At 49.7% G+C, this 27,039-nt stretch overlaps 2 protein-coding genes across 9 annotated transcripts in view; one reads left to right on the top strand and one right to left on the bottom strand.

Moving 5' to 3' along the window:
• Nucleotides 1-1,897: 1,897 nt before the first annotated feature.
• Nucleotides 1,898-27,039, top strand: part of MFSD4A (major facilitator superfamily domain containing 4A) — a 37,109-nt gene continuing 11,967 nt past the window's right edge. The window contains exons 1-5 of the mRNA XM_038379703.2: nt 1,898-2,364; nt 10,977-11,175; nt 11,340-11,579; nt 22,156-22,324; nt 26,292-26,407. Coding sequence (XP_038235631.1) covers nt 2,135-2,364; nt 10,977-11,175; nt 11,340-11,579; nt 22,156-22,324; nt 26,292-26,407 — 954 coding nt within the window. The 5' untranslated portion in view covers nt 1,898-2,134. The remainder of the gene's footprint in view (nt 2,365-10,976; nt 11,176-11,339; nt 11,580-22,155; nt 22,325-26,291; nt 26,408-27,039) is intronic.
• ELK4 (ETS transcription factor ELK4) overlaps nt 11,093-27,039 on the bottom strand; it is a 52,277-nt gene continuing 36,330 nt past the window's right edge. The window contains exons 7-9 of one of the 8 annotated variants that reach the window (XR_006276565.1): nt 13,192-15,071; nt 11,982-12,670; nt 11,093-11,288 (exon numbers count right to left, since the gene is read on the bottom strand). The gene's annotated coding sequence lies outside the window, so the exon portion shown is untranslated. Of the gene's footprint in view, nt 12,671-13,181; nt 15,072-15,507; nt 16,814-27,039 lie in introns of those variants that run through there. The other 7 variants (XR_006276567.1, XR_006276563.1, XR_006276564.1 and 4 more) reach the window with 7 other exon arrangements.

The raw sequence follows: 27,039 nt of genomic DNA, 5'->3' as shown, positions 1-27,039 counted from the left end.
GCGGATAAGGAGGTAGCTGTGTGGCAGTTTACGGGAGCGCCTCCCAAGCGGGTGGGGCACCATGAGAAAAAGCAAAGCACAAAGGGGCTTGTTTGAAAATGTAACAAGTGGATGACAGATGCTCAGTGTCCAATAAGAGGCAGGAGTGGACCTTTTGATAGTGGAGGAGGAGATCGGTAGGGTGGAGATAGGCTGCGAAGGGTATGGAGGACAAGGAGCTTATGTTTGATGTGCTAAAGAAGAGGTGACATGGTCAACAAGACAGTCTAAGAAAAGATCTTCACAGCAGCATTCTGAAGGGATATGAGTGAGGCAAAGCTAGAGACAAGTAACTGAGACAGCAGATAATGGATGTCTAACAGTCCCTTCTGGCTTTCAAATCTCTTTTCTCAGCCCTTTTACAAACATCCTGACAAACTTCCCTCCATGCTGTCAATAAGAATCATTATCCCCATTTTACAGATGGGGAAACTAAGGTAGAGAGAGGAAAAGTTTTGTCTACAGTGAAAAGTTATGATGTGGCAGAATCAGGACCTGAACCCAGAGCTTCTGACTACCCTTCCTCTGCGATTGGTAGGTTACCTGACTGTGGGTGCCGGATAAATTATTAGGGTGCAATTCTATTTTTGGCTCTGCCACTGACTCACTGAGTGACCTTGAGCAAGTAATTTCACCTCTGGGGGCCTCCGTTTTCCCAGCTGTAAAATAGGATAACACTGACCTATCTCACAGGGAAGTTGAGAGGTTTCTTTAATGGTTTCATTTTCCACTCACTTAACAAACAAGGGAGTTCTCACACTAGCCTGGCCTATTCATTAATGTTTCCTTTCCTGGGCTGCTTTTGTTTATTAACTCAAAGTCTTTTGGATACAATTTTCTGAGTGAGATGGAAAATGAGGGCCTGATCCTGAACTCCTCAATCAGGGCCAACTCCTATTGGCCTCCCGGGGATGTGACATGCTAGCAAATGAATGTAATGATGAAGAAGCAGGGGTCAGGTGCAGTTTGGATTTGCCAAGCTCTAAAATAACAACCTATTGTGCAAACTAGCACCGGCAGGCTCTGCAGCGGCATTCCTAAGCCATGCCATAAAGCTCACGCATGCCACGCTGACACAGGGGCCAGAACTAACCCATCCAGCCTGGCTGGACTCTGGGACGCTGCTTTGCCCGGGAAGAGTGTTCGAACAATCACTGGTCAGGGGCTAAATGGGTGATCAGCTTTTACTGTTATGGGCATGGGGCTAAAGTTAAGCGGATGCATACATGTTTGCAGGGGCAGGGCCTTAGTGGGTTTTCCCCTTGCTGTAAAGAGCCTTTTAAGCCACACTAGGGGAAGAAGAACCCCAGAACAAAGGTGGGTTTGGTTTTTTCCCCCCAGGGATTTTTTAAAAGCCTCCAGACAGGCCATTAAAAGGGCGAAGGGCCTAGAAACTAACCCAACATTCAGCTGGGCAGCCTCCCTTCTAAAAGCCTGAGCCGTGAGCTCGGGGACCAGGCTGCTGGAGCCCCGCTGGCTGGCACTTCACTGCAGCCCAGGGGTGCAGGGACAATCTGTGGGGGGCGGGGGCTGAGAGCCACTGAACCAAACTGGAAACCCCGCACCTGATGGAAACCGCTTCAAGCCAGGGGGTGCGGCAGCGCCCCTAGTTCCAGCACCTGTGACCTCGGCTCCAGCAGGCCGGGGCCAGGGGTGCTGGGCGCTCACATTTCCCTTTCCTGCAGCCTGACGGAGCCCACGATCCAGCGGGGACAGGGACCCGACCCAGTGCCTGGCCGGGGCGGGGATTTCTCCGCTTTCCTCCTTGCATAGGAGCAATAACCCAAACCCCCGCTCTCCGCAGCTCCTTGCCCAGGATCCGACCCGCTGGGCTCTGGGCACCGCGGCGAGCCCCCGCCCCGCTCCGCTGCGGCTCCCAGGGGCGGGGCCTGCCCGCGCCAGGCACATCCCTGCTGCCCGGGGAGCGGAGCGCCGGCTGCAGCGAAAGCGGAGCGACTCCGGATTGCCCGGGGAGCGGGAGAAGGGCTCCCGGGCGCATGAGATCCGGGGCGCTGTCCACCCGCCGGCCCCCGCGCTGAGCCGAGCCCGGCCCGTGGCCGGGAACCCGCTGCGGGCGCCGGAGCCCGAGCCCAGGATGGTGTGGGATGAGCGGGTGGCTGCCCTGTTCCGGAGGAACCTGCAGCCCACCCTCACCTACTGGAGCGTCTTCTTCAGCTTCGGGCTCTGCATCGCCTTCCTGGGGCCCACCCTGCTGGACCTGCGCTGCCAGACCCAGAGCTCGCTCTCCCAGATCACCTGGGTCTTCTTCTCGCAGCAGTTCTGCCTCCTGCTCGGCAGCTGCCTCGGGGGAGTCTTCAAGAGAACGTAAGGCCCCCCCCCGATCAGCCTCACCCCCCGGCCCGGGGGCCATGCCGGCTCTGATCGAGAACCCAGCGCCTTCCCGGTCCCCCTGCTCACACCACCTTCCCTCTCCGGCCAGCTTCGGGACCCTGAACTTCCCACATGGCTTGGCTTTAGCCTCCCTCCCGGCGCTGTATGGGGCCTTGTGGGGACGCTGCTTTCTGTGCCCCATAGGTCAGCCGGGAGAGCAGGGCCCTAGTCCAGGTTGTACCGTCACTTTTGCTCTAACAGCTCCAATGTTCATGTCATGTTCCTCCCGCAGCTTGCCACTCTCCCCCTTCTGGCTTGAGACGCCCCATGTGTGGGCTCCACGTCTCCGGTCCCTATTTCACATCACCTCTGAAAACAAGTCTTTTCATTTCTCCTCTTTTCCCTCCCTCTCCACTCCCCCCTGACTTCCTCTTTGCTTTTGTCTATTTCTCTGATTGCGGTGTGGAACTCAAAGCATCTGGGGAGACAAGTTGCGTGAAAGATCCTGCACAAACTAAACCCTTTGTAATGGACCCGTAGCCCTCACTCACCTGAGCAATTCCATTGAAGTCAGTGGAATTGCTCATGAGAGTAAAGGCTGCAGGTCTCATTCTGTAGGAGCCTGATTCTGTACTTGGGTCCATCCAGCTAGTACCTCGCTGCATCCCTGTGGAGTGTCACTGATTTTACTGAGCTCAGTGCAGAGATGGTGCATGCAGGGGGGAAATTGCAACTCTTACTCCAGACTTCCCAATGTCTTTATTTAACCTAATCGTTTAATAACATTGTGGAAAGCCTGTTTTAATAACCCCAGTGTCAGCAATCATGCTGTTATCTTACGTTCGGGGAGTTTGGCCAAACAAGATTCAACTTCAAACAATAACACTCTAAACATGAAGTTGCTACAGGGTTGAAGAGGGTACAGTCCTATTTCAACTTCACACAAGGCATGTGTGAGGGACAGCAGCATTCTTCACAAATCAGTCAGGCTTCCAAGTGCAGCCAGGCAGGGGATCTGTAGCAAATCTTGTGTTAAGATCTCGCTAAAATAGAAAATGTGCAACAGCTCTGTTAGAGGTTTCCAAACAGACGTGGATGCTTGGATGTGAGGACAGCTATTACATATCAAAAACAGCTGATTATTTACGGTGTTACTGATCCCTGTAGCTGACTTGTAGTCCCTATCTGTATCATTATTTACATGATTCTCTTGTGGGTATAAAGTGTTTGTTTTGAAACTGTTCTCTTGACTTATGAAGGAGGCATTCGGTAGATAACTTTGATTAGTACCTGTCAGGGGTCTTGGAATTAGAGTCGAGGTGAAATTGCCATCCCAGCATTTTGAGTAGAGGAGCCAAGGGCTGTATGTACTTAGAGATGAAATAGTCCTAGAGGAGATCAGCAGAAGCATCTTGACTAGGAGACCGAACTACTTGCCAGGTCAGGGGTGGTGCGTATTGGAAGGGGACGGTATGAGGGAAGCTTGCCCTGCCGTGATATGGATAGTGGATTTCAGATTCCCAGGTCAATACCTTTTGCCAGCACTTCATTTACCGCCTGTGTATTCAAAGGTGAGATTATGCAAATGCATACCAGTGATTGCTCAGTTGGAAATGTTTCAGAGTAGCAGCCCTGTTAGTCTGTATTCACAAAAGAAAAGGAGGACTTGTGGCACCTTAGAGACTAGCAAATTTATATTAGCCCAAGCTTTTATGAGCTACATGAAGTAAAGTGAGCTGTAGCTCACGAAAGCTTATGCTCAAATAAATTTGTTAGTCTCTAAGGTGCCACAAGTCCTCCTTTTCAGTTGGAAATGCCACGTTCAGGTTGATATGCTTCTTCCTGGTGTCCAGCCTGTGCTGCACGGACCTTTTAGGGTTTCCCTAAGAATGGATTTTTGATGTTTTGGATTTTTAATCCTGTGCGGGGCAAAATGAGCAACCCCCTTCTGCCTTAATAAACCAGGGCCCTGTTTGTGGCTCTTCACTGCACGGGCAAGATTCTTAAAACCGTTGCTGACATTCTTATTGGGAAGTGGCGGGTATTTTGGGCAGTGGAGGGTATTTCCCATGTGTCCGAGGTGCACTGAGCAGCATTACAGAGCTATCTTTAAAATGTGCCATGGCACCCGACTTTACATATATTAGCTATTTAAATCCCACAATGCCCTGCTGCAGTTGGTATTATCGCTATTTTACAGACAGGCAAACTGAAGCACAGGGTAGTAAAGTGACTTGCCTGAAGTCACAGCTTTCTAGAATGCTGCATGATTATAAAGGCTAGAACTCAGGAGCTCCTGGCTCCCAGTCCAGTGGTCAGAGCACTAGTCCATGCCGCCTATGGTTCAGAAGGTGATAGCTTCTACTAGAGCTTGTTAAGGCACCATTGACATAACAGCCACAATCAAGACAGGTGACCTGGCTCTAATTTCTAGTGTAGATGGCATCTAGGCTTTGTTTCTTATATGGGCTAAATCCTAGGACATGGTTTTGGTTCTGTCTGCTCTACAAAATGGAATGTTATAAAACGGGATAACGATGCTGTTAACTGGACCACTGGTTGTAACTGTAGCGTAGATGGGGCTCAAGATGGCCTTTGGTTCCTCTAACCAGAGAGCTTAATTAACATTGGGCCAAACTCTGATCTTGTGTAACCCCACTGAAATCTAGGCGTTTGCAGGCATGTAACAGAGCAGAACATGAGCTACTGTGTCTGAGTTGTTATGAAAATATCAGTCTTGTACACCCCTCTTACTGACTCTGGGAGCTGCCCTTTCATCTTACTCTTGGCATGAACTACGCTGAAACTGTAGGGCAAGAAATGCCCTGTATAACTGAAAGGAACAGAATTCGGCTAAAAGTGTGAGCCTTATTCGTAAGACTGGCATGCTACTGTCTTATGACTCAGTGTGTTTGTAGTTTTTATATTGCACCGGGGTACAGAGTTCAGAAGAATATAGCTTTTAGAAGATGACATGAGCAGGGTATTCTCTTGCATGGGTGGTAACAGCTTTTAAGCCTATTGAGCACCCTGGATCATACCTTAGCACTACCTTAGCTTTGTTAGAGAGATGCTAAATTATATGTCAGATCCATTAGGGTAAAGGAGGTCTATGCATATCTTCCAGTTGGCTGGTTGGCTTCTTGTAAGCAGCCCCGTTGCTCACTGTGGCTGGAAATGCATTAAAGAATCCCATTTTACTGTGTTCTCTGGATCGGATTATCGGATGAGCTGAGCAGAGTGGGTACCCGCTGAGCGCTTGCGAAAATCTGGCCATAAGTGTCACACGGGGAGCTGGTCCAGGTGGAGCCTTTCTGCAAATCTGGCCCTGATTTAGGTGCTTGAATAGGAGCTGATCTCTTTGGAAAATCCAGCTCTGACTGTGCGAGCTGAATGCTAGGAAATCTGGCCCTGTGCTCTTTTGAGAAGCTCTTGTCTCACTCTCTGCTTACCCCCACCTTCCTCTGTTCCTCTAACTTCTCCTGATGGTTGATTTGAATACTGGGTCCTGCCGTTATTAATACTAATATCTTATTTCCCCCCTCCACCTCGCAATCCTCTGTGCTGCCCTTCCATTGCCATCTCGTCTCTGCTCTCCTGCCGCTCCCATTGCAGTGGTATTTGGGCGCCTGCGCCCTTGTTTGCCTTTTCAGCGGCTGCGTCTGTGCTGAGAGTCGGTAGCGTTTCTCCCACTGTTGGCACAGCACAGAGCTAGCCCCACTGGCGCTAGCCAAGCTGTTAATGTGGATTGGGCACAGGTGTGTTTGGCCCTGTGTGGTGGAACCCTGCTCAGGCTTCCTCCAAAGATATGTTCCCCTAGGTGGTCCTGTGAGGGCAGCTGAGACGAGATTCTTCAACTTTCCATAATCCTAAACTCTCTCCCCTCTTGGGACCTGATCCTGCCCCACTGAAGCCAAGGCCTGTGTCTGTCGCTAGGGAAGGCAACAGTGGGAAACACCAGGACTGGTCCTACAACCACTTCCTCCTCCACCCTTCCCATCTTTCTAAGGTTTTTGTTTCAGCGTCTCCTTCATTTGGCACCGTGTGTGGCTCCAGTGTTGGGAGGGACTGAAGGGGGCTGTGGGTGGCACATTTATATAGTGTCTTTCATTCCTAAGCACCCTGAGAAAACTCTCTAAGCATTGGGCCTGACTTTGCAGGAAAACTGAGCATCTGCAGCTCATAGGAATGGCCAGACGGACTCAGACCCCTGGTCCATCCAGCCCAGTATCCTGTCTCTGACAGTGGCCACCACCAGCTACTTCAAAGACAGTGCGAGAAACCCTGCAGTTGACAAATGCAGGATAGTCTGTCTCCCTATGAAGGTCTCATCCTACCCGATCATTATGAGACTGGCTGAAATCCTGAAGCATGAGGTTCCATATCCCTTCCCCTAGCTCCCCTTGGCTTGAACAAAATATGGACACTTCTGAAAATCAGGTTCTCTGTTTGTACAGAAATCCCTTACCCCCAGTGCAATGCAGCCTGGCGGGGGGGAGAGGTAGCAGATGTTTATGCAAGGCAATGCTCCACAACTGGTTAGCACAGGTTACTACTGTAACCTATTGCAGCCAGATGTAGGGGAGACAGAGTGTTAACTGTCTGATGAGGTGTGCAATTATTTTTCATGTTCAAGACCTGGGTTTATGTCATGCCTGTTACAAAGATACAGGGAAAGAGCTGAGATTTTCAAAGGAACCTAACAGGTTAGACACCCAACTCACTCTGCCTTTCAGTGGGAGTCCAAATCCCACCTTTGGTGTTGAGCTGTCCACTCTTCAAATATACCTGAAAGCAAATGATTTCATTTTGGATTCAGTGGCTGGAAGAGAGCAATTCCTTCATACTCACTAATGCCAGAGTTGGGGATGGGGGGGTCGGTGGGGTGCAATGTAAAGTAGATTCTCTTGGTGTTTGCTCCGGGGGCTGTATAAAGAAGCGATGGGATAATTAGTGGTAAGTTGCTGAAGGCACACATTTTTGCTATTTTAAAAAAAATCTTTTTAGTGCTTTTTAAGGACATGAAATAATTAGTGATTAATGTTTAACTCTGGTAATGAATGCACTATCTAACCAAGCCGAGGCAGCTTTGCAGTTGTTTTGCTAACACTGCAGAACATAAAAGGCACTTCTGGGATCTCTTGGTGCACATTTCTACCATCTCATATTCACTGGCTGCTAATCCCTACAGTTCTCTTCCCCAGTGGGCTCTTGCCATACCCCATGGGTGCTGCCTTATACCTCTGTGGATCCTTTCTCTTATTTGCCTGTTGTTTTATTCCATGGCCTTATGTCTTTGGGGTTTGTTTTTTCTTTGTCTTGTGAATTTGCTCGTGGGGATCAGGGTTTTAAAAAGGGCTAAACTGCATGAGAGGCTGGGTTAGTGCCCTGCAAAATGTTGGATCCTCCAAAACAATTACATTAGTTTTTTAATTTGAATACATGGAGCTGGGCTCCAAGATAAAATGTGTCTGGGAGTCCAGAATACCAAGTTTATGCCATCCAGCAGAGTAGGAAAGTAAATTTGCACTTAGGTCTGTTTTGCCCAAGGATGTCAAAGTGTGTTATAAACTATTCAGCCTCATGCACTCTGTGACGCAGGAATTACCCTCATTTTGCACATGGGGGAACGGAAGTGCAGAGAGAAGAGGCCTGTCCAAGGCCAGCCCGCCAGCAAATAGCAGTCAGGACTACATAGCAGATGTCCTGGCTCCTGGCTGGCTGCTCTAGGCAACCTGCTTTGGAGAATGGATTTTGGTTTCCCACAGCCCTTTTCATCCTCTTATCTTAAAGCCCCTGGCAAGGCAGGGAGATAGCTACAGACTCAGCATTCAAATGAGCTTGGCGATCAGCTACTGCCCAGCCGGGGCTCTTGCCTGTTGAGCGACAGGGGGCAGCATGTTGGCTAGGACACACAAGTTATTCCCCTATGACCCAAAACCCTCGCCTCACCGACCCCCAGAAACGGGCCCAGGGTCCTTCTGATCCGAGTCTCCTCTCTGCAGCTGCAGTGCTGCGAATGGCCCTCTGTGCTGCGTGGCAGTGTCAGGTGGGGGTGGGGGGGAAGCCGTGACTTGTGACCCAGAGATGCTGCCCCCAAGCCAAACTGCTCCCCAAGGAGATGTGGCTGTGGATTTCCTCTGTGCTGCGAGTTGCTTGGGAGCGAGGGGAATGGATTCTGCATGCAGACGGTATGGTTTGCATGCCTGTGCGAGGGGGGGCTTGGCTGTTACTGCTGATCCCGCTCTCTGTCTCCGGCCAGAACTGGAGTGGATTGCATCACCCAGCAACGCCCCCCTCTGGTCGGTTAAGGAGTGATGCTTTCATGTGCCAAAGGGACCAGCCCTGCTCCATCAGAAAGCTGTGGGTGCCTAAAGGTGGGGAGAGGTGCTAATAGGGATGCGGTCTCTCCAGGGGGACCTGTCTGTGCTAGTTGTTCTCTGCTGAGGTTTTACAGTCTCACATTTTGCTAGTCTTGGTCTTTTCAGTGCTTTGCTGTCTGGTCTCTGTTTCCTTCCTTCCTTCCTGCCTTCAGACTTGGCAGCTTTGCAGCGGTGCAATGCCAGCCTGGGCTTGGTTCTCTAACTCAGTGAGCTGGCCGGCTCTCAACTGACATGAGAGCAACCTTGCTCCCTGCTTAGCTCATAGCAGTCCGGACAGAAGGCAGGGAGTGTGCTTATTACCCGCAGGATCTGTGACATGATGCACTTGCCCCCTTATGCTAAGGTCCTTTAAGCTTTTCTGAACCACTCACCTTATGGGAGTGGCTAGGGAAGTAGGAGCTCGGGACCCTTTCAGCTGGTTACAGGGGAAAGACTGAACAGGTTCAGCTATTGTGATGTAGAGGTGATCCTCACTGGGGATGTAACCAGACTGTGAATGGAGGAAGGGATCCATTGGGGAAGATGGAATTTCTGGCACCTGGGTGGGTTGTAGCTGGGGCTTTGGGGAAGGTATTGTAGGAATAGCAAATATTTGTTATGGTAGAACCCAGAGGCTCCAGTCAGGACTGTGGCCTCACTGTGCTAGGGGCTATACAAGCACAGAAAAGAGACAGTTCAGCCTCTTACAGTCTAAGCAGAAGTTAGGTCAGATGTATTATGATGTTAAAATGATCAGTAATGGAAACAGTTGATACTGAACCTGGTATCAGTAGGTTTCAGAATTAACACTCATTGAGAGGAGCACAGCAGGTCACAACTCCTGGAGCTCTCATTTCAGGCTGACTGCAGACTCAGGCTGGCACTGCTGCACCATTTACACTCAGGTCACGGTTGGAAGGCTCTCTTCGCACCTGTCCGGTCTAGAAACTTTTAATTTCAAAAGAAACTTGAGAGTCTGCAGCAAATAATGGATCTGCAGCGTGTCAGATACACACGAGGATGGGTATAGTCTGACTCCATCTCACGGTCACAATGTGCAATATAACGCTTGTGGCATAGAGGGGCCCTAGCACACCATTCAGCAGAGCAAAACCCTCCTGAACGGAAGGCAGTCCCACCTGGCTTGCAGCCTCTCCTCTAGCCATCCTACAACCAATAGGTACCTGGGTAAATTCCACCTGATTAAAGAGGTTTCAGCCCTTGATGTGGCGATCAAGGTTATCACCTCCCCTCCATGGAAACATTGGGTGAGATCATGGGATGTGGGCACGAGGACCTTTAACGTGGTGCCAGGGGCTGGGTGTGCAGGGCAAAGCTTGGAAGAAAGCCTCAGATGGGCGTCTTGCTTGCTCTGTGGTGGTGCAGCCAGGAAAGGAAGGAGGAAGGGTTGAACTCCCAGAAGGCAGGTTCTTGCGGAGATCCAAAGTTAGGGCAGGAGATAAGCCAAATGGGGAGACGACTAAAGCAATAAATGAGCTGTTGAAATCAGACGTTACGGTGCCCAGGACCCTAGTTGGGTTATATGTGGCCCTACAAGCAGCAGCAAATAGAGCACCATGTCATGGTTTAAATAAAAACGGAATGGATGTAGCTTTTCCTAATGTGACATCAGTGCGATTGGTGGCCCTGGGAGCTGGAGACTACCCAAAGCACAGGTGCAGCATGGTCAGCGCCATAGTCTCCCTGCCAATATGCCCCCTTTGGGCCTCTACAGGGGAGCAAGGAGTTAAGTGTCCATGATGCATTCAGTCCACAATGCCTCTGAGACTAGCAAGAGATAGGGGTGGCTGGAGGGGTAGGGTAGTGATGGGACATATTTCTGTGGCCTGTATTGGACAGGAGGTCACACTAGGTGATTGTAATGGTCCCGTCTGGGCTTAACATGTGTGGAAACCATGCTAAGGGACACATCCTGCCTCCCTGCAGCGTAGCTGGATCCTACGTCCATTGTCTGATCAAGGAATATCCCTCATAATCCTTTCCCCACCATGTGCTGAATGATAACGTAGCCAGCGTAGTGAATGGTGCGTGCACCATGGGCTGATGTGCCGTGCTCAAGTGGCTCTGAGTGCACGGGGGATGGGGCAGGCCTGTTAATAGACTAAGAATGCTACTGCCAGGGGATAGCTGTGGGTGTGTCCCTAGTGAGCAGGTTGATGTCATTGCTGGACAGGGCTCTCCCCGAGGTGACTCTGTCCCTTTGTTTCCTCTCTCCCGGCTCAGGTTGTCTCAGTCCCTGGTCGCCCTCTTTGCATCGTCCCTCGCCATCTCTGTGGTCTTTGCCATCATCCCTCTCTGTCACAATGTGGTGGTGCTGGCTGTGGTCATGGCCGTGGCGGGACTGGCCATGGGATGCATCGACACCATCTCCAACATGCAGCTGGTGAAGATCTACCAGAAGGACTCGGCCATCTTCCTTCAGGTGTGGCAGATGCGTTGGCTTCCCCAAGGGGCAGTTCTGTTGGGACGTGGCAGATCTTGCTGTATTTCTGTCGTCGGGTCTCGTTCTTTCAGGAGGAGGCTCCAGCAGCTTCCCTGCAGGGGAGAGCAGAAAATTAACCTCTTGGCATTTGTCCTCTCTTCCAGGCCCTTCACTTCTTCGTGGGGTTTGGGGCCCTGCTGAGCCCACTGATAGCTGACCCTTTCCTTTCGGACACCAACTGCATCCTGTCTAACTCCACGCTCAATGCCACCAGCAACCTCCCTCACATCCGCAAGTCGTTGGTCCCCCACCATCCCGGCAACCTGTCGCAGTACGAGCTGCCGATGAAAGGGATGGTGGTGACACGCGTGTCCTACGCTTTCTGGATCATGGCCCTGATCAACGTGAGTATCACGGCGTGGTGGACCAACAGGAGTCCTCTGTGTCCCGTGCCCTAGCTCTTCCTCTTCTTGTTCCCGCTCCTCCCCGGGCACCGCGGTTTGCCTTTCTCCAGCAGCAGAGGGAAGCACCAGGGCCATAGAGTCCCTCCAGCAGCCAGGCTGGAGTCGAGGCTGTGGATTAGCTCCGTGGCCTGGGAATAAGTAGGCAGGAGAAGGATTCACCCCCTTTTCTCATAGGGAGCACCCCAGGGCCTAGCTGAGTTACTGAGGCACAAGACTGAGCCATAGGGACTCAGTTCCTTTGTGATTTTACCATACAATTGAGGGCCAGCACTAAACTATGGGGGTTAATGCTTTGTGGGATGGTGGCTTTAAGGCCCTGTCCCTGTCCCATTGCGTCCTGACCTGGAATCTAACAGGCAGTGAGATGCGGGGAGCCCCTCCAGGCCCCCGGCTGGAACTGGATCCCCTGCGTGGTCATTGCCCCAGCATTGGAGTCCAGCCCAGTTCCCAGCTCTCCCTTCTCATCCCGCAGCCAGACAGGGCCCCCAGGTTGGGGGTGGAGGTCACTGCAAAGGTCGCGCTGGCAGCTCAGCCATCCGGCACGGGTGACTGCGGTTGGTGAATGTTCAGACAGGGAAGTAGGATTGCTGCCAGCAGCCCTCTCTGAGCTTTCCAATTTGTGCCGGACATTGGAACCTCGGTGTGAGGGCTCCTCCACTATCCCCCCATCCCTGCTCGCCCCAAGCAGGGCAAAGTTTTAATAGGGTTGCTGTGGCATTTTCCAACACCTATCTGGGAAATCTGGATGGCTTGGGATCCCGGGCCCTTCCATGCCCTCAAGGCTCTTCTGGTGTAAACCTCCCACACGTCCAATCTGGGCCTTTTCCTGGGACATGGGCAGCAAGGAATCCGCTGTCAGCCCAGCCCAGCTCCTCTCGCTCGCTCAGCCATCTGGGCCTCGTGTGCCATGCTCTCCCCTGCGGTACATTTCAGGGGCGGCCCGGACCAGCTGTTGATCATCAGGCTGTGGTGCAGCGGGACTTCCCGTTAGTCACTGATGTGCTGCCATGAGGGGGAGCTGCGCGTTGGCCCTGAAGGGGAGCATGATGCAGAATGTGAAACAATACACCCTGTTATTCCCACCTGGTGCCGAGACCCCGCCAGAATTTAGCAGGGCCAGGGCAGGGCAGTGCTTGAATGGGAGACCTGGAAGGAGCAGGGAGGGTGAAGTGGGAAGCTGTGTTAATGGTTCAATAGGTGGCATTTTTCTATCTCGCACTGCTTGCAAGAGTAGAGGTGTTAGCCCCAGTGTCCTGGCCAGCTATCAATCTAGGGAACTGCATCCTGCCCCCACCCCCGCACCCCCTCTTTTGGATTCAATAGTCTTCACTTCCTGTCCTGAGGACTGGGATATGTGAGATTCACATGTGGACTGGTGCCAGGAGACCGTCCCTAGAGACCAGCGAAAGGGTTAGTGGGTCTGGTGTCTTGCAAACGTCCATGGAGAGACAAGTGTTGCAAGCTGCAAGGAAGCTGAGAGCCCAGCTCTCCATCAGTAGATGTCGCGTTATTCCGGCCTTGACAAGTTGTGTGATCTCTGACCTGGGCTCACCCTTTCAGACTGCCTGAGGGCTTTCCCCCCCTACTTCAATTCAAATGGATATTAAGGGGTCGTCGTCTTGAGAGTCTGTACAGCTAGCATCCACTGGGCTATACTCTCTTGGAACTGAGGATCTTGGCTTTCCAATGGCATGAAGCGGTAACGTCCAGTTTGTCAGAGATCAGCTGCTGAAAACGGCACCTGAACTGAAATGAGAGAAGACAAGATGGTGTCTAGAATGATATGGCTTTGCCTTGCCACCAGTTGGGGCTGGAAACAATCTGACATTACGGTTGTTTTGTATAGCACCTCCAGGCCCCAGCTGAGATCAGGCTATGCAAGGTGCATTGTGAGAGACAGTCCCTGCCCTGAGTAGCTTGCAGTCCAAGTAGCCCAGCACAGGTAGGAGACAGGGAGCAGTAGTGTTCCTGTGTGACAGGTGGAGAACCGAGGCACAGAGTGTTAAAGTGATTTGGCTGAGATCCCACAGGGAGTCTGTGGCAGAGGCAGGATCCAGATCTCCTGAGTCACAATGCCTTAACTCCCCATCCTGTCGGTATTTCAGTAGAATGGGTCAGTGTAATGTTTCCAAGTAGTGATCAGAGAGGGAATGTTTATCTTCACATGCAGCAGTGAGTCCCAGACGTGTCTGTCTGTCTGCCCCTGGAGACGGAGTCTGGCCATTCTCGGGCAGCGAGCCGCACTTGAGTTACAGCTGGAATACACTTGCAATAAACGCGCTCAATTGACTGACGCCATATACGCACCAGCTTTTGCTGGTGAAACAAAGGGGTGTCTCGCACTCTTTTCACCAGGCAACCAGATGCGATCTCTCCTTCTATACCGCTGGTCTCAAGCCCAATGGCCTGCCTGGGTAAGGGGCTCATGTTTTCCTCCACCCACTCTGTTCTGATACCCCTAACGTACCCTCTTCTCATAGCCTCGTCCTCCCGCTAGGGCTGAGTGCCCTCCCTGGAGGCGCTAGCAGCAAGAGAGTCAGTAAATGATGCTGATCAATCAGATGATCACTTCCTGTCTGCCTGCCCTGAAATCCAAGTGTGTGGTGCTATTCCTGCAACCCATCCGAGCTCAGCTGTTCCAAGGCAGGCTCCGAACCCAGGGCTCAGTAGCAAGCAGTGCAGGTAATCCATAGGGCTGGAAGGAATGCGCCAAAAGAGAGGAAACCTTGTGGTTAAGGCACTTGACTGGGACTCAGGTGGTCTGGTTCCGTTCCAGGCTCTGCCACAGTCTGACTGTGTGGCCTCGGGTGAGTCACTTCAGCTGCATGTGCCTCAGGTCCTCCTTTTTAATGGGGGGAATGGCCCTGCCTTTGAGGAGAGGTTGTGAGGATGCGTTCATTAACGTTTGTAAGGTGCTTGGATAGCGTGGGGGGGGGCAGAGAAATTCCAGGAGAGAGAGAGAGAGAGAGAGAGAGATGATAATTCTCTGCATCCCTGTAGCACCATCCCTCAAAAGATCTCAAAGCACAGCCACAAGTGGTGGGTGAATTCAGTTCATTTTATTTATCTCTATTATTTCCATGTACTTGCCAGGACAGTCCTGCTCTCCCAGAGCATTGATCGTGGCTGCCCACCTAGCCAAGCTGTCTAAGATCCCATCCCATTTCCTCTCCCAGCCCCAGACTGAAGCGGGGAGCAACCCGTGGTCCCAATACATACCATGCTGTGCTAGGCAGAGGAACAGATGTCTTCACACCATCTTGATCTGTCCATGTGCTTATAAACCAAAACACAGCTCAAGTGCATCTCACAGCTGGTGTTCATTAGGCTGGGGTCTGTGCAGCCTGTTTTATGCACTTCTTGTTGCATCAGGGAAGCAAATGGTACAAAGCGAGAATGTCATTGCAGAAGAACTCAGCGAGGTGCAGCCTCCTTCGGGTGAGAATCCAACGTTACTTACCTCTAACTCTGGGTCTGCTGTGGCGGGAGGTGTCCTCTCTATTTTAGCAATCATCCCTGAGCTGAGTAAGTTTATGGAGGAGATGGTATGATGAGATAATGTGGTTTTGGTAATTAATTGTCTTTAAATATTCAGGGTAAATAGGCCTAATCCCCTGAGATATTAGATGGGTGGGATCTGAGCTACCCAGGAAAGAATTTTCTGTAGTATCTGGCTGGTGAATCTTGCCCATATGCTCAGGGTTTAGCTGATCGCCATATTTGGGGTCGGGAAGGAATTTTCCTCCAGGGCAGATTGGAAGAGGCCCTGGAGGTTTTTCACCTTCCTCTGTAGCATGGGGCACTTGAGGGAGGCTTCTCTGTTCCTTGAAGTCTTTAAACCACGATTTGAGGACTTCAATAGCTCAGACATAGGTGAGGTTTTTCACAGGAGTGGGTGGGTGAGATTCTGTGGCCTACGTTGTGCAGGAGGTCGGACTAGATGATCAAAATGGTCCCTTCTGATCTTATTATCTATGAATCTAAAGGCTGCAGTTAATTTAGGCTTTGATGTGCAGTGGCAGTGCTTGATGGGTTAGTTTTTGTTGGGGCCCAATCCTATTCCCAGCAAAGTCAATGGGAGCTTTGCTGTTGATTTCATGAGGAGCAGGACTGGGCCCCAAATGATGTCTCGGTTCAGATGTTCCAAAATGGCCTCTAGAATTGTATTCACCATTTTCTTTGCGTCCTGGTTTTTGTGCATGCAAACTCGGGGCGTCTCTACTGCAATCACAGTGTGTGACTGCAGCTCGAGGACACCTGCATGAAGTTATCTCGGGTCACGGAGCAATGAAGCTGCAGCAGTGCACACTTCAGCATGGGCTGTGTAAGAAAAGCTCTGGATAACCCAGGGGCTAGCCCTGAATCCCAGGGCTAGCCCCTGCTTCGTTACTGTGATACAGAGCAGAGCTAGGTAGTTTAAAGCCAGCTTGGGTATGTCTATTTGAGCTGCAGTCACATCCTGTGATTGCTGTATGTGCATACCCTCAGAAACCACATTTGTGCACACCAAGAAGAAGTGTGGTGTGTAACTAGTTGACTCACAAGCACAAATACAGTTTGCACTTCCATCAGGGTGGGGTTTTCAAACATACAGACTTGGGCTTGAAAAATTGTGGATGCAAAAACGGAATGATGTCCATTGGAGGCCCATTTAGTGAAGCCCTCTTTGAAACTTAGTCCTTTATGTGGCATGAGACGTTGGTAACAAATGTGAAGGAAAGCTGGGAAGCAGGGCACACCTTCTATAAACTTCTTGGGGGGGGGTGTTTGTCTCCTGCCAAAGTAGTGACCTTGTTCTCTTTCTCAAGTTGTGCTATGGCACAGGGACGAAATTTGGCCTTCCTGTTGAATTATATAATCCAAACCAGTAATTCTAGTTTAACAAGAGCAGTGTGAGACTGGGATTGGCACTGTCTCTGCCATATTTCAGAGAAAATACGGGCATAAACTGGGCAAATAGCTGGAAGGGATCTGGTTAGACTGAAGGCAGAAGGTGGGAGGAGATACTAGCCTTGTATAGGGAAACTTTATAGTTTTCACTTCTCTTCTCAATGAAGTTTTTATCCCTGATGAAGGGAGATAAATCCAGATCTCTAGGAATTTTGCATTCCGGAGTTCCCAAAGCAAGTTCTTCTCTTTATGCATCCCTGCCTTGCCACCAAACGTGCTGAAATCTATTTAGATGGAAAGAATCAAACTTTAATCAGGTTAATATATGTAGCTTGGAAGAGGGGTGATCACATCACCCCTGTTTGAACAGTGTAAACATCAAGGAAAGAGAGAGAAACTAATTAGTACAATGAAATTAGGAACAAGGAGATGAAATGAAGTAGGCTTTAGAGTTGGCCAAAAAAATGTTGGCTATTTTCCATTGAAAAATGCAGTTTTGTCAAAATCTGAACATTTTGAGGGGAATGTGTCTAATGGGACACCATTTCCTATAGGAAAAAGTCATAATGAATTGTTGTGACTTTCTTGTTTCAACTTTTATATGATATTAAACCCTAATATTCCTGTTTATTATATTACCCAATATTTTGTGTTGTTTTGAAATGATCAAAACAAAACCTTTGTGTCTTATCAAAGCAAATGATTCAACATTACCAAAGCGTTCACTGATTTTCAATCAAAAATGTTCAGAACCTCATTTTGCAGGAGATGTTGACATTTTCAGCTTTTCGTTCTGATTTGAACAAAAGCAAGATTCAATGCATCAGGGTTCTCCGCAGAATGGAAACTCCATTCCTGCGCTGGCAGTGCAAGTTCCTGAGGGTGGGATCTGTTTGTATGTGGGGTAATTATCCCAAAGGAACTGGTGGAAGCTCCTTTGCTCAGCTTCTTAAGAAGCAGGCTGGGGGTAATCCGTGCTCCGGGAGGTAGATGGGCTGAAATAGAATCTAGAAATGGAAGAGAGCTATGGTTATAACTGGATTTGCTGCTTTGATCAACCAATTTATTGAGTTTGGAATAAAGAGCCAGTTGAGACAAATTGAGGGGAAGTTTGGTCCAATGATTGGGGTGCTACCCTGGGACTCAGAAGAGCTGGGTTCAGTTTCCTGTTCCACTATGAACTGAGTGTCCTTGGACAAGTTACTTAGTCTCTTTGTGCCTAATTCCCCATGTCTAAAATAAGAACAGTAGCAGTGCCTACTGTACAGGGGTGTTGTGAGGATAAATAGAGCAAAGATTGTGATACACTCACATATTTTGGTGATGTGGGCTATAAGAAGTCCCTAAGGGAGACCAGGAGAGAGGAATAACATCTGAATTTATTGAGAGCTGACACGAAACAGCAAGATCAGGAGAGAGATTCTGACTGCTTCCTTAGCAATGCAACCCACCAGCATTTCCCAGCAAGAGGCTAAGCTGGAAAAACTCTGGGCCAAATTCATTGCTGCTGAAGTCTTGGGATTACCCCATGGAAGAATGAGCCGGGAACCAACTTTCATTGCCTGGCTGTACCCGAATGGCTGGCTCTGCTAGCTGTTTGGGGAAGCAGGAGCCTTTTCAAAGGTAGACCGAGCCTTGAAAAGGTTATCCTTTCAATGAGTGTTACCACATCCATAGGGGTGCATCTCCAGCCCCGGGGCTGTGGCAGTTAGCCATGTAACGTCTGTGTCTGCGGTCTGTTCCTTTATAGTTCTGTTTAGGATCACTGCAGGGTATAAGGAAGTCTCATTAAACCATGTGCCAAGCAGCCCAGGTGATCGGTGTGTTAGCCTAAGAAACCAAGCCTCTCCAAGGAGCAAGTTCCTGTAATAAATGCCTCAGCCCTGCCCCATATATCTTGGCAAACAAACCACATCCATGAGCCAACGCCGCTCCTCGCTGCTTGCCCTTTTCTGGTGGAACATAGGGAAATATCAAAGGAGGACAGAGGCAGCTGGCTCTATAAGACACTTGGCTGGACTCAGGCAAGCAGCATAAGCGCGCTCCAGAAGGTGCGAGTAACTAATGAGAAATCCCAGGGTAAAGCCTTAGGGACCAATTTGTCCCCTTGTGTGACTCCACTAAAGTCAGTGCACTTTGTGCCAGGGCTGAGTTGGCTCCTGCTTAGTGAAACATTCCCTTGCAAAGCTAGTGTGGTGATCTCTGTGTGCTCGTCTAACAACGAGTCGCTTCGATTGGCTGACTCCCACCTCGTGCACTCGCCCTGTGCTGTTTGAGTGACATCAGCCTCTCCCACAGCTGTGGTGGTGCCACCTGGACATCGCCCCAGGCTGTTATCCAACAGGCCAGGAGCTGGTTTAAGATCAGAGCTGCCTCTGGGGATCAGGAGCCTGCTCTCTTGGTTCCCCCGTTGTTTGCACAGAGCCCCTTTCCAATTGCTCCTTCCGCTTCAAATGCCCAATCTCAGCCGTAGCTGGGCACCCGGTGTCCTGACTTCCGGCACAAGGCTAGGAATTAATCCATGCTTCAGCAGGGCCCTTTCCCATCAGTAGCTGTTTGCTGTGGTGGGTGTAATCCCATTGATTTTCAGCGGGGCCAGGATTCACCCTGTATTTTACTAATATGTGAGAGGGAATGGTGTGTCTAATGGCTACAGCAGGAGGTGGGACTCAAGACCCCTGGGGTTCTATTCTTGCCCCAGGCACTGACTTGCTGTGTGATCTGCGGCGAGTCACTTATTCGCCCTGTGCCTCAGTTTCCTCTCACCTGTAAAATGAAGATGATCTTTACCTTCCTCGTATGAGGGTTACAATAATACTAATAATACATGGCTCTTAGGAAGCGCTCTTCTCCAGAGGTCTCAAAGTGCTTTTACAGTGATTCGTGCCATGCTCCCAAATGGGGATAATCTGAGACACAGAGACACTAAGTGACTTGCCCAAAGTCAACTTGATTAGTCACTAGTGGAGCTGGGACTGGAACCTGATTCCCAGGTCTGTGTCCTGTCCGCCTGCAACCAGACTGCTGTAATACTTGAACAGCTAATGCCCGCAAAGCTCTTTGAGCACCTTGGACCAAAGGTGCCATAGAAAGGTAAAGAATGAATCCGCTTTGTGCATTAAACCAAATGTATGCAGAGACTACGACCTTCTCCTGGAGGAATTAAATATCTCCTGGACACTTCGCTGTTGGGAACATTGGATTGCTTGAGTACCAGAATGGGATGATGTGTACGTATGTGCTTGGTCAGTGGTACTCATACATCCTAGAGTTAGGGTAGTCTCATCTCAGGACTTGGAAGTTCAACTGATCTCCCTCTTGCTCTGCACTGCACAAGCTGGCTATGGTTGCCTTCTAGAGAAGCATCCGGTCTTGGCCACTGCTGGAGTCAGGGTGCAGATTTGAATGATCTGATATCCTGATCCCAATCTGGCTGTAGAGAAAACCCATCCATCTTCATGAATGAAGCAGCTCGTGACTGAGCAACTGGACATGCCATTCTGATTCACTTTGTTGCATGTAGTTGGCTGCCAATGTTTCACTCCAGAGGTGGCTACGCTATGGTGGTGGGTGAAATCTGACTGTGGGTGGTATCAGAGAGGGCTCTGAATGTTTGTTACACAGTTCTAGGGTTTGGTTAGGCCCATTGCTAATTCTGGTGTGGTGGAGTAAGGTACACGTGGTATTATTTGTATTAAGGTAAGGCCCCATTCTGCTAGGGGCTGTACATACACATAATGAGACAGTCCCTGCTCTGAAGAGAGAGGACGATTATTATCCCTATTTCACAGATGGGCCCTGATGCCCAGAGAGGTCAAATGACTTGTCCAAGGTCACACAGGGAATGTTTGCACCCTGGATTCTTGAGTCTTAGGATGGAAGGTGCTGTGTAAATACATTGTGAGAATGTGCTGCAAGGTCTGCTAAACTTGGGTATCTTATTAGTGTGGCAAACTCCGCAATTAAAATATGATCCTGACCTCCGGAAGGATTAGAACTATCAAATGAATACATTTTTTTCTTCATGGGACTGATACTATTGTTCCCATTCCCATTGTTCCCAGAACAATGGAGTCCTCGTAAATTAATTCAGTGGGGGGAGCGGGTGGGGTGGAGGGAGAGAAATCCTTCTATACGTTTAAATAACACCCTGAGCCAACAACAACCAGGAAATTCAGTGTTAGCGCTCACACGTGCTCACAGATGTGTAGAAAACAAAACCAAGTAGCCAGAGCTGGGACAGAGTGTGAGCCGTAACTTATGATTTCCTGGCTTTCTCCCTCGGTTTGTCACAGAATAAACAGGACTTCAATTTAAGCGGTGGAGGTGGGAACCTGACTTTACTTAATTCCCTTTATTTTCCCTTCAAACAAAAGGAATAAATTCCTGTGGGGCTAAAGGCACCACTGAGTCGTGGGGTGAGAAGCCCAACCTAAGCGTGCCTTGGACTGATGCTGCAGGGAAGTGAAAGGTGGCATTGTACCAAGTGTGTTTGCACAGTGACAGCCTGGAGACTGTTCACCAGCGAGCTGCAGCGCAGTCCGGGAGGGGCTAAAGTTAGTGAGCTCTTTGCAAGCAGTAACCGTCCTTGATGACCCCCGGCACAAGGGGACACTGAATCCAGGGGGAGCCTCTAGGGGACACTGCAGTATAAAACGCCAAGAGGGGCAGCTCAGTCTCCATTCAGCCAGTGCCTCTTTCAGCTGAGGCTGCCAAAGAGGAGGCCAGTGAAAGCTTGTTGTGGGAGTGCCACGATCCTTGTGATGTGGGCACTGGGTGGAGAATCACAAACTCATCTGATGCCAGGACACTAGTTAGCCACTGAGTGCTAACCAATGAGGGCTGACTGCAGAGGTCCCGTCCAAATGGCTCTTGACTGAACAATACTTTGTGTGCAAACTGTCTGCTTTCCACAGGAGACTTGGATGTTTTTCATCAAAACAATAATTCCCAGGAACCAAAGTATTTCAGTTGTGAAATGCTGCCGTGGTGCTTCATGGGATTTATATTTCAGGAGCCTTAATCCTCCCATTCCCTTCTATGAGCTGGGCTCCCCAGCTGGACTTCACTCCCCATGATGCACCTTGGCCACAATGCCCGGCCTCCTCTCACTAAGAGGTGAGACCATGGCGCACCGTGAGGAATGGAGTCCTCGCTGGGCCGGGCTCCATGGTGGGAGCTGAGGCACTGCTGCTGCATTTCACAACTGAAGTATTTTCAGCTTTTGAAATGCTGCTGAAAACTTGGCAGTTGTCAGCCAGTTCTTCGTTCACCCCAATCTGCCAGGCCGCAAGTGACGCTTCCTTCTCTCACTGCACAGCCCCCGAGCTCTCCAGCCCTTCCTTCATTCCACCACCGTCTGGGTTGGGGACAGGGGGAAGGTGGGGTGTATGTTAGCCAAGGTCTTGCTCTGCTACCTGCAGCTTTGAGGAGGCTTACACCCACTAGGCTGGATTCAAATTCACACAAGCTCATGCCATTGGAAGTGAGTCCAACACTATAATCCCCCTAGGCAGGAGCAGCTCCTGCCCTGGAGGAACAAATCTGGAGATTGGGCAGGGACATTTGAGTCAGAGGGAGAATAAATCCAGGCTGGCTAACCTGCCTTTTCCCATTGCTCCCCCAGCTACCAGTCCCCATCGCGGTGTTCTTCCTGCTCTACAAGGAAAGGCTGGTGCCCTGTTTCAATAACGGGCGCCGCCCGCTGCTGTCTGCGGACGAACTGGCAATGGAAACACAGCCGGCCGAGAAGGAGAATCATTCTGTCGCGTTGCAGAGAGCCCCGCCAGACAGAGGTGAGATGACGACAGCCCCTTCCCCCCCAGGAATGTGGTTTCCAAGAAGGGGACATGGGATGGGCTCAAACTTAACCTCTGCAGGTGGGGAGGTGCCATGGAAAAGTCAAGCCAGTGTAACATCTGCAAAGGGGCCCCGATCACCCATAGCTCCCATTCATATCAGCATGCATCCTGCGGGCAGTGGTGAACCTAGTCTGTTGCTATCGCTGGGGTGTGCAGAACAGCTATGTGCTCAGCCCTGCACGCTTTCGAGGATTTCCTTTGTGTTGTTCTACTCTAGTGGCTTGACCTGCATTTTGGGTCACAGATCCAGGTCGGAGGGATTGGGCTTGGCTGGGGACTGGCTTTCCCTTTAAACTGTCTGGCTTGGCTAGCAGGTCCATTGGGCGTTGAATTACTACCGAATGCACCTATTCCTGCATGTTAGTTTTGCCCAAAGCAGGACTGCAGTTTTGATTATTGTTTATATTACGGTAGCACCTAAAAGCCCCAACCAGGATCATCATGCTAGGCCCTGTACTCACCCAGAGAGTCAGTCTCTGCCTGAAAGAGACAAGACAGACAGCGGATGAGAGGGAGAGCAGAGGCACTGAAAGTGGTGAAGTGACTCACCTGAAGCCACAAGGCGGTGGGTGGCAGAACTGTGAATAGTTTCCTGACTCCTCTGTTCACTGCTTGAGCTGCGGGAGTGCACTGCCAGCCCTGTAGGTAGAGCGCTAGACTATGGGTAAGATGTCTGAGAGCCTAAGCGACTTAGGCCCCGAACCTGTGGCATGGAAGTCAAGGGGGGTTTGGCCACTGAACTGAAGGCAAGGGCCATCGTGACTAAGGGCTAAACTTTCAAGAGCACGCAAGTGATTTAGGAGCCCCAGCCATTTTCAATGACACTATACTGCTCTCTAAGCTTTTATACTATGCCCAGACAGTAGTACCTGGCCACCTTCCGGTGGAGCATTAAGCAATGTGACTACATAACTATCCCATATTACTAAGTGCCTCCGTCACTTTTGGAAAGGGGACATAAGCTCTTTTGAACATTGAACTCTATTTCTTTTGTTGTTGTTTGCTGAGTCTGAAACAAACCCCTCTCGGCTGGATTTCTGTTTCCTTCTGTGCCATTCTCACGAGGTAGGGGGTAAAGCAACCAAAGGAATTTCACCTGTTTGGTCCTAAATTTTGACTTTGTAGAAAGCAAGCTTATATAAAACCCAAGACCAAAAGAAATTATTTTGCTTAAACTCAGCTGTTCTTAAATGAATGAGGGGGCTCCTTTGCATTGTGTGCACTCCAAAAGCTGCTGCAGCAAACCAGACACACGTAACTGATTCTTTACCAAGCTGAGAGAAACAAATGCCAAGTATATTTAACCACTGGGATAAACAGTGGTAAGTGAATGGGTATTTTAAAATGCTTTTTTAGTTTCAGTATCTACGTTAAAGCTAGGCAATGTCTCTATTCGGAGCACTTTACGGTTTAAAAATACTGGTATGCTCTACCAGCAAAGAACTCCTGGTTGTGTATGCAGCTATACTGGCAAGCTACAATTTATAGGTGCAGTAAAACCACCCCTCTGAGCAGAACAAGCAATATCCATAGAAGTCCAGCTTTGCCAACAGAACTGCATCTACTCTAGGGACTGCTGCTGGCATAGCTGAGGGTCAGGGGCACACCTTGACCAACAGCTAGCCTGACAGAGGTCTACAGAGTCGACCTGGCCTTAATAACACAGGTAAAGACACTTCTTTCTTTACAGTGAAGTAAAGCTGAGTCTTTTAGGCAGAGAGAATTAGGGGCAGGGAGAGAGGAGATACTGCAGAGAGGGAAGTGGATGCTTGACCACATCTATGCTACAGACTTCTGGTGGCTTCCGTTTGTCAGTCAGGGGTATGCAGAGATGTGATTCCTGACCAACAGAGCTGTCCTAGTAAAATCTCTACTGTAGACTTAGTGACATCAGCTATGCTGGCAAAAGCACAGCTGCTCGTATAATCTGTGTCCACACTCGGTGAGCTTTGCCGGTGTAGTATATTAAGTACTTGTGTAGACGTAGCACAGGGTCCAAAGCTGTGTGCACCTTAATTCTAATCTTTTACCCTGTCTAGAGATTTTTACTAATGAGAAATGTGGTCAAAGCACAGGATGGATGGCCAGGGATTCCTAGCAGCTAATCTCAAATGACTTTTGAGGCCACTGTTGGTTGTAAATTTATTCAGATGCAGCTATCTCTGTTATCTTGTCCTCCCCACAGTTTGTTGGTCTGTCCACCTCTCAGGTATTGTCTAATTGAGCTCTTTGGGGCAGTCAGTCTTGGTAGTGTTTGTCTGTGTTTTGTACAATGGAGCCCTGATCCTGGACCAGGGTCTTTAGGCACTAGCACAGTAGAAAGAATGGGCCTGATTCTCTATTGTCCTGCACCTTGTGTTGTCATTTATATCAGTGCAAAAGTGCAGGTGAAGCATGACTCACTAGAGCTGGCTGAAACTTTTGAATCAGAAGTTTTTTGTGGAAAAATATCCGATTTTCCAAAAAAGAAATTTGGTATTGAAAATTCTACTTTTTCCAATTTTTTTTTTAAACCCAAATGGCTATCAAATTTTCATTTAACAAACACCAGGTCTTTGGCAACTGAAATGTGTCTGGTTAGTGACATTTTTCACTTGCCTAAACCCTGCTTTGTGATCGTGTTTCAATAAAATTCCCCCCCCCCCCGATATTTTTTAAAGGGGGCAGAGGGCAGAAAGTCCAATTCAAATGCCCTGAAATCGAAACAAAATTGATTTTATTTATTCGTAAACCCAGGTTTTATTTTTTAACCGGCTCTTGTTATAACTCAGCATGGTCACAATAGCGCAGGGGACTGGACTAGATGACCTCCTGAAGTCCCTTCCTGTTCTTATTTTGTCTTACACGTGTGCCCTCTAGGCTGGAGTAAATGACTACACAAGATGCCAGGCAGGAGAGAATCGAGCCCCATAAATAATGATGCTAATTCCTTTTGTAGCCTCGGGCATGCCATTCCCCATCATGCCATTTCCCCCCGCACAAAGCGGGATAGTTACTACCTTGTAAACTGTGCTGTAGACGAAAAACACACTCAATGTGCCAAGCACTTCATTAACTTTATTGAAAGCTACTGTGGTTTTTTCACTTCACCTCCCATTTATTCTTTATGCAACATTAGTCCCAGCCAAAATCATGGCCCCACTGGAGAGATACATGGGAAGAGACAGACCTTGCCCCAAATAACTTACAGTCTGCATAGACCAAGGGTTGTTATCCCCATTTTACTGAGGACTAGCGAGACTCCGGGATTTGCTCCCAGAGGCATCAGGGCATGGGGTCCAGGGCCTCTCTCCAGTGCGATCAGAGTGGTGACTGCAGCCCATGTGAACATACCGAGCTAGCTTTCATCTATCAATAGCAGTGAAGTCGCAGCAGCATGACCCCGCCGAGGACCCTTGGTTTGTACTACGACTGATTGCAGTGTAGACCCATCCTCAGACTGTCAGCTCTTGGGACAAGGATTTTTTCTCGCTATGTACAGTGACCCGCACAATGGAGCCTTGATTTTGGGCAGGACCACAAGGAGCTACCGCAATGTAAATAATAAGAATAATAAATCCATGGCTGAGCTAGACTTGAATCCAGATTTTCTAAATCATCAGCCAGGCTAGTGCTCCCCAAGTCCATCCTCCTCAGCTTCAGAGAGCTTTGAGGTGACGCTACCTGCCCCCTAGATAGCACATGCTATGGCAAGATTTCACATAACACCTCTGCATAGCATAGCATACTGATAACCTCTTATCAGTGTTCCAGCTCGTACGCAACCCAGAACAGAGCTGTATGTTTGTTCTCCATTTGTCCAGGGGCACGTGACAGAACAAATCACCACTGTGAGTGGTAGGGCGAGCAGCTAGTCGGGAGCTCCGCTTACATTTGCTTTGAATTCTTTTTTTTAACCCAGGGCATGACGACCTATTTAGCTGCTGCCAAAGCAAAAACTTCAGAGGAGCTCCTTACTCCTACTTCGCAGTCCACGTCGTCGGGGCTCTTGTCCTCTTCATGAGTGATGGGATCATAGTAAGTACTGCTGGCCAAGAAATCCTCTCTGAATCAAAGCTACGTTGCACTCTCTCCACCCTGAATCCTTTACAACCAGGCTAAGCCTCAGGCAAAATACACATACTCTGTTCATTGCGCACAGTGCGGGCTGGATCTCAGTGGGGTTTGAAGGAATCCTTTCCCATCACCCCACTCATGGATTGAGAGCAGCTGTGCTTTGCAGATGCAATGGCTGCTAGCTCTGTGTTCAGGGAGCTTTCCTGAGCCTACAGGGGCTAGGCTGGAAGTTCCCACCTGGCTTGTTTCATAGCATACTGTGCATTCTCTACATGCCCCTCCTCTGCCCTGATCAGTGGCATCACACGGGTTCTGCTGCATCTGGATTCCTTTCTACTTGTGGGGGATGCAGGGAGGATTCCCCCATCCCACCCCCAAAAATGGGCGGTATGGCCAAGAACTGAGGTGTGGTTGCTCTTCCTACCTTTGTAAATTTTGCCTGCTTTTGCCCGATCTGTGTGAGGGAAAGTACAAAACTCACCAAGTCTTACTGGGGCATTAAACAGTCCTGAAAACGTGCTTCACTGTGAAAAGCAGATATGGCAGCTTTTGCTAGAACACAGCAGGCCCTCCATTTTCAGATGTAACTGATG

The sequence above is a fragment of the Dermochelys coriacea genome, chromosome 21 (genome assembly GCF_009764565.3).
Source record: "Dermochelys coriacea isolate rDerCor1 chromosome 21, rDerCor1.pri.v4, whole genome shotgun sequence".
In the NCBI taxonomy this organism is placed as follows: domain Eukaryota; kingdom Metazoa; phylum Chordata; order Testudines; family Dermochelyidae; genus Dermochelys; species Dermochelys coriacea.
This window is presented reverse-complemented; position numbering and strand designations above follow the sequence as displayed.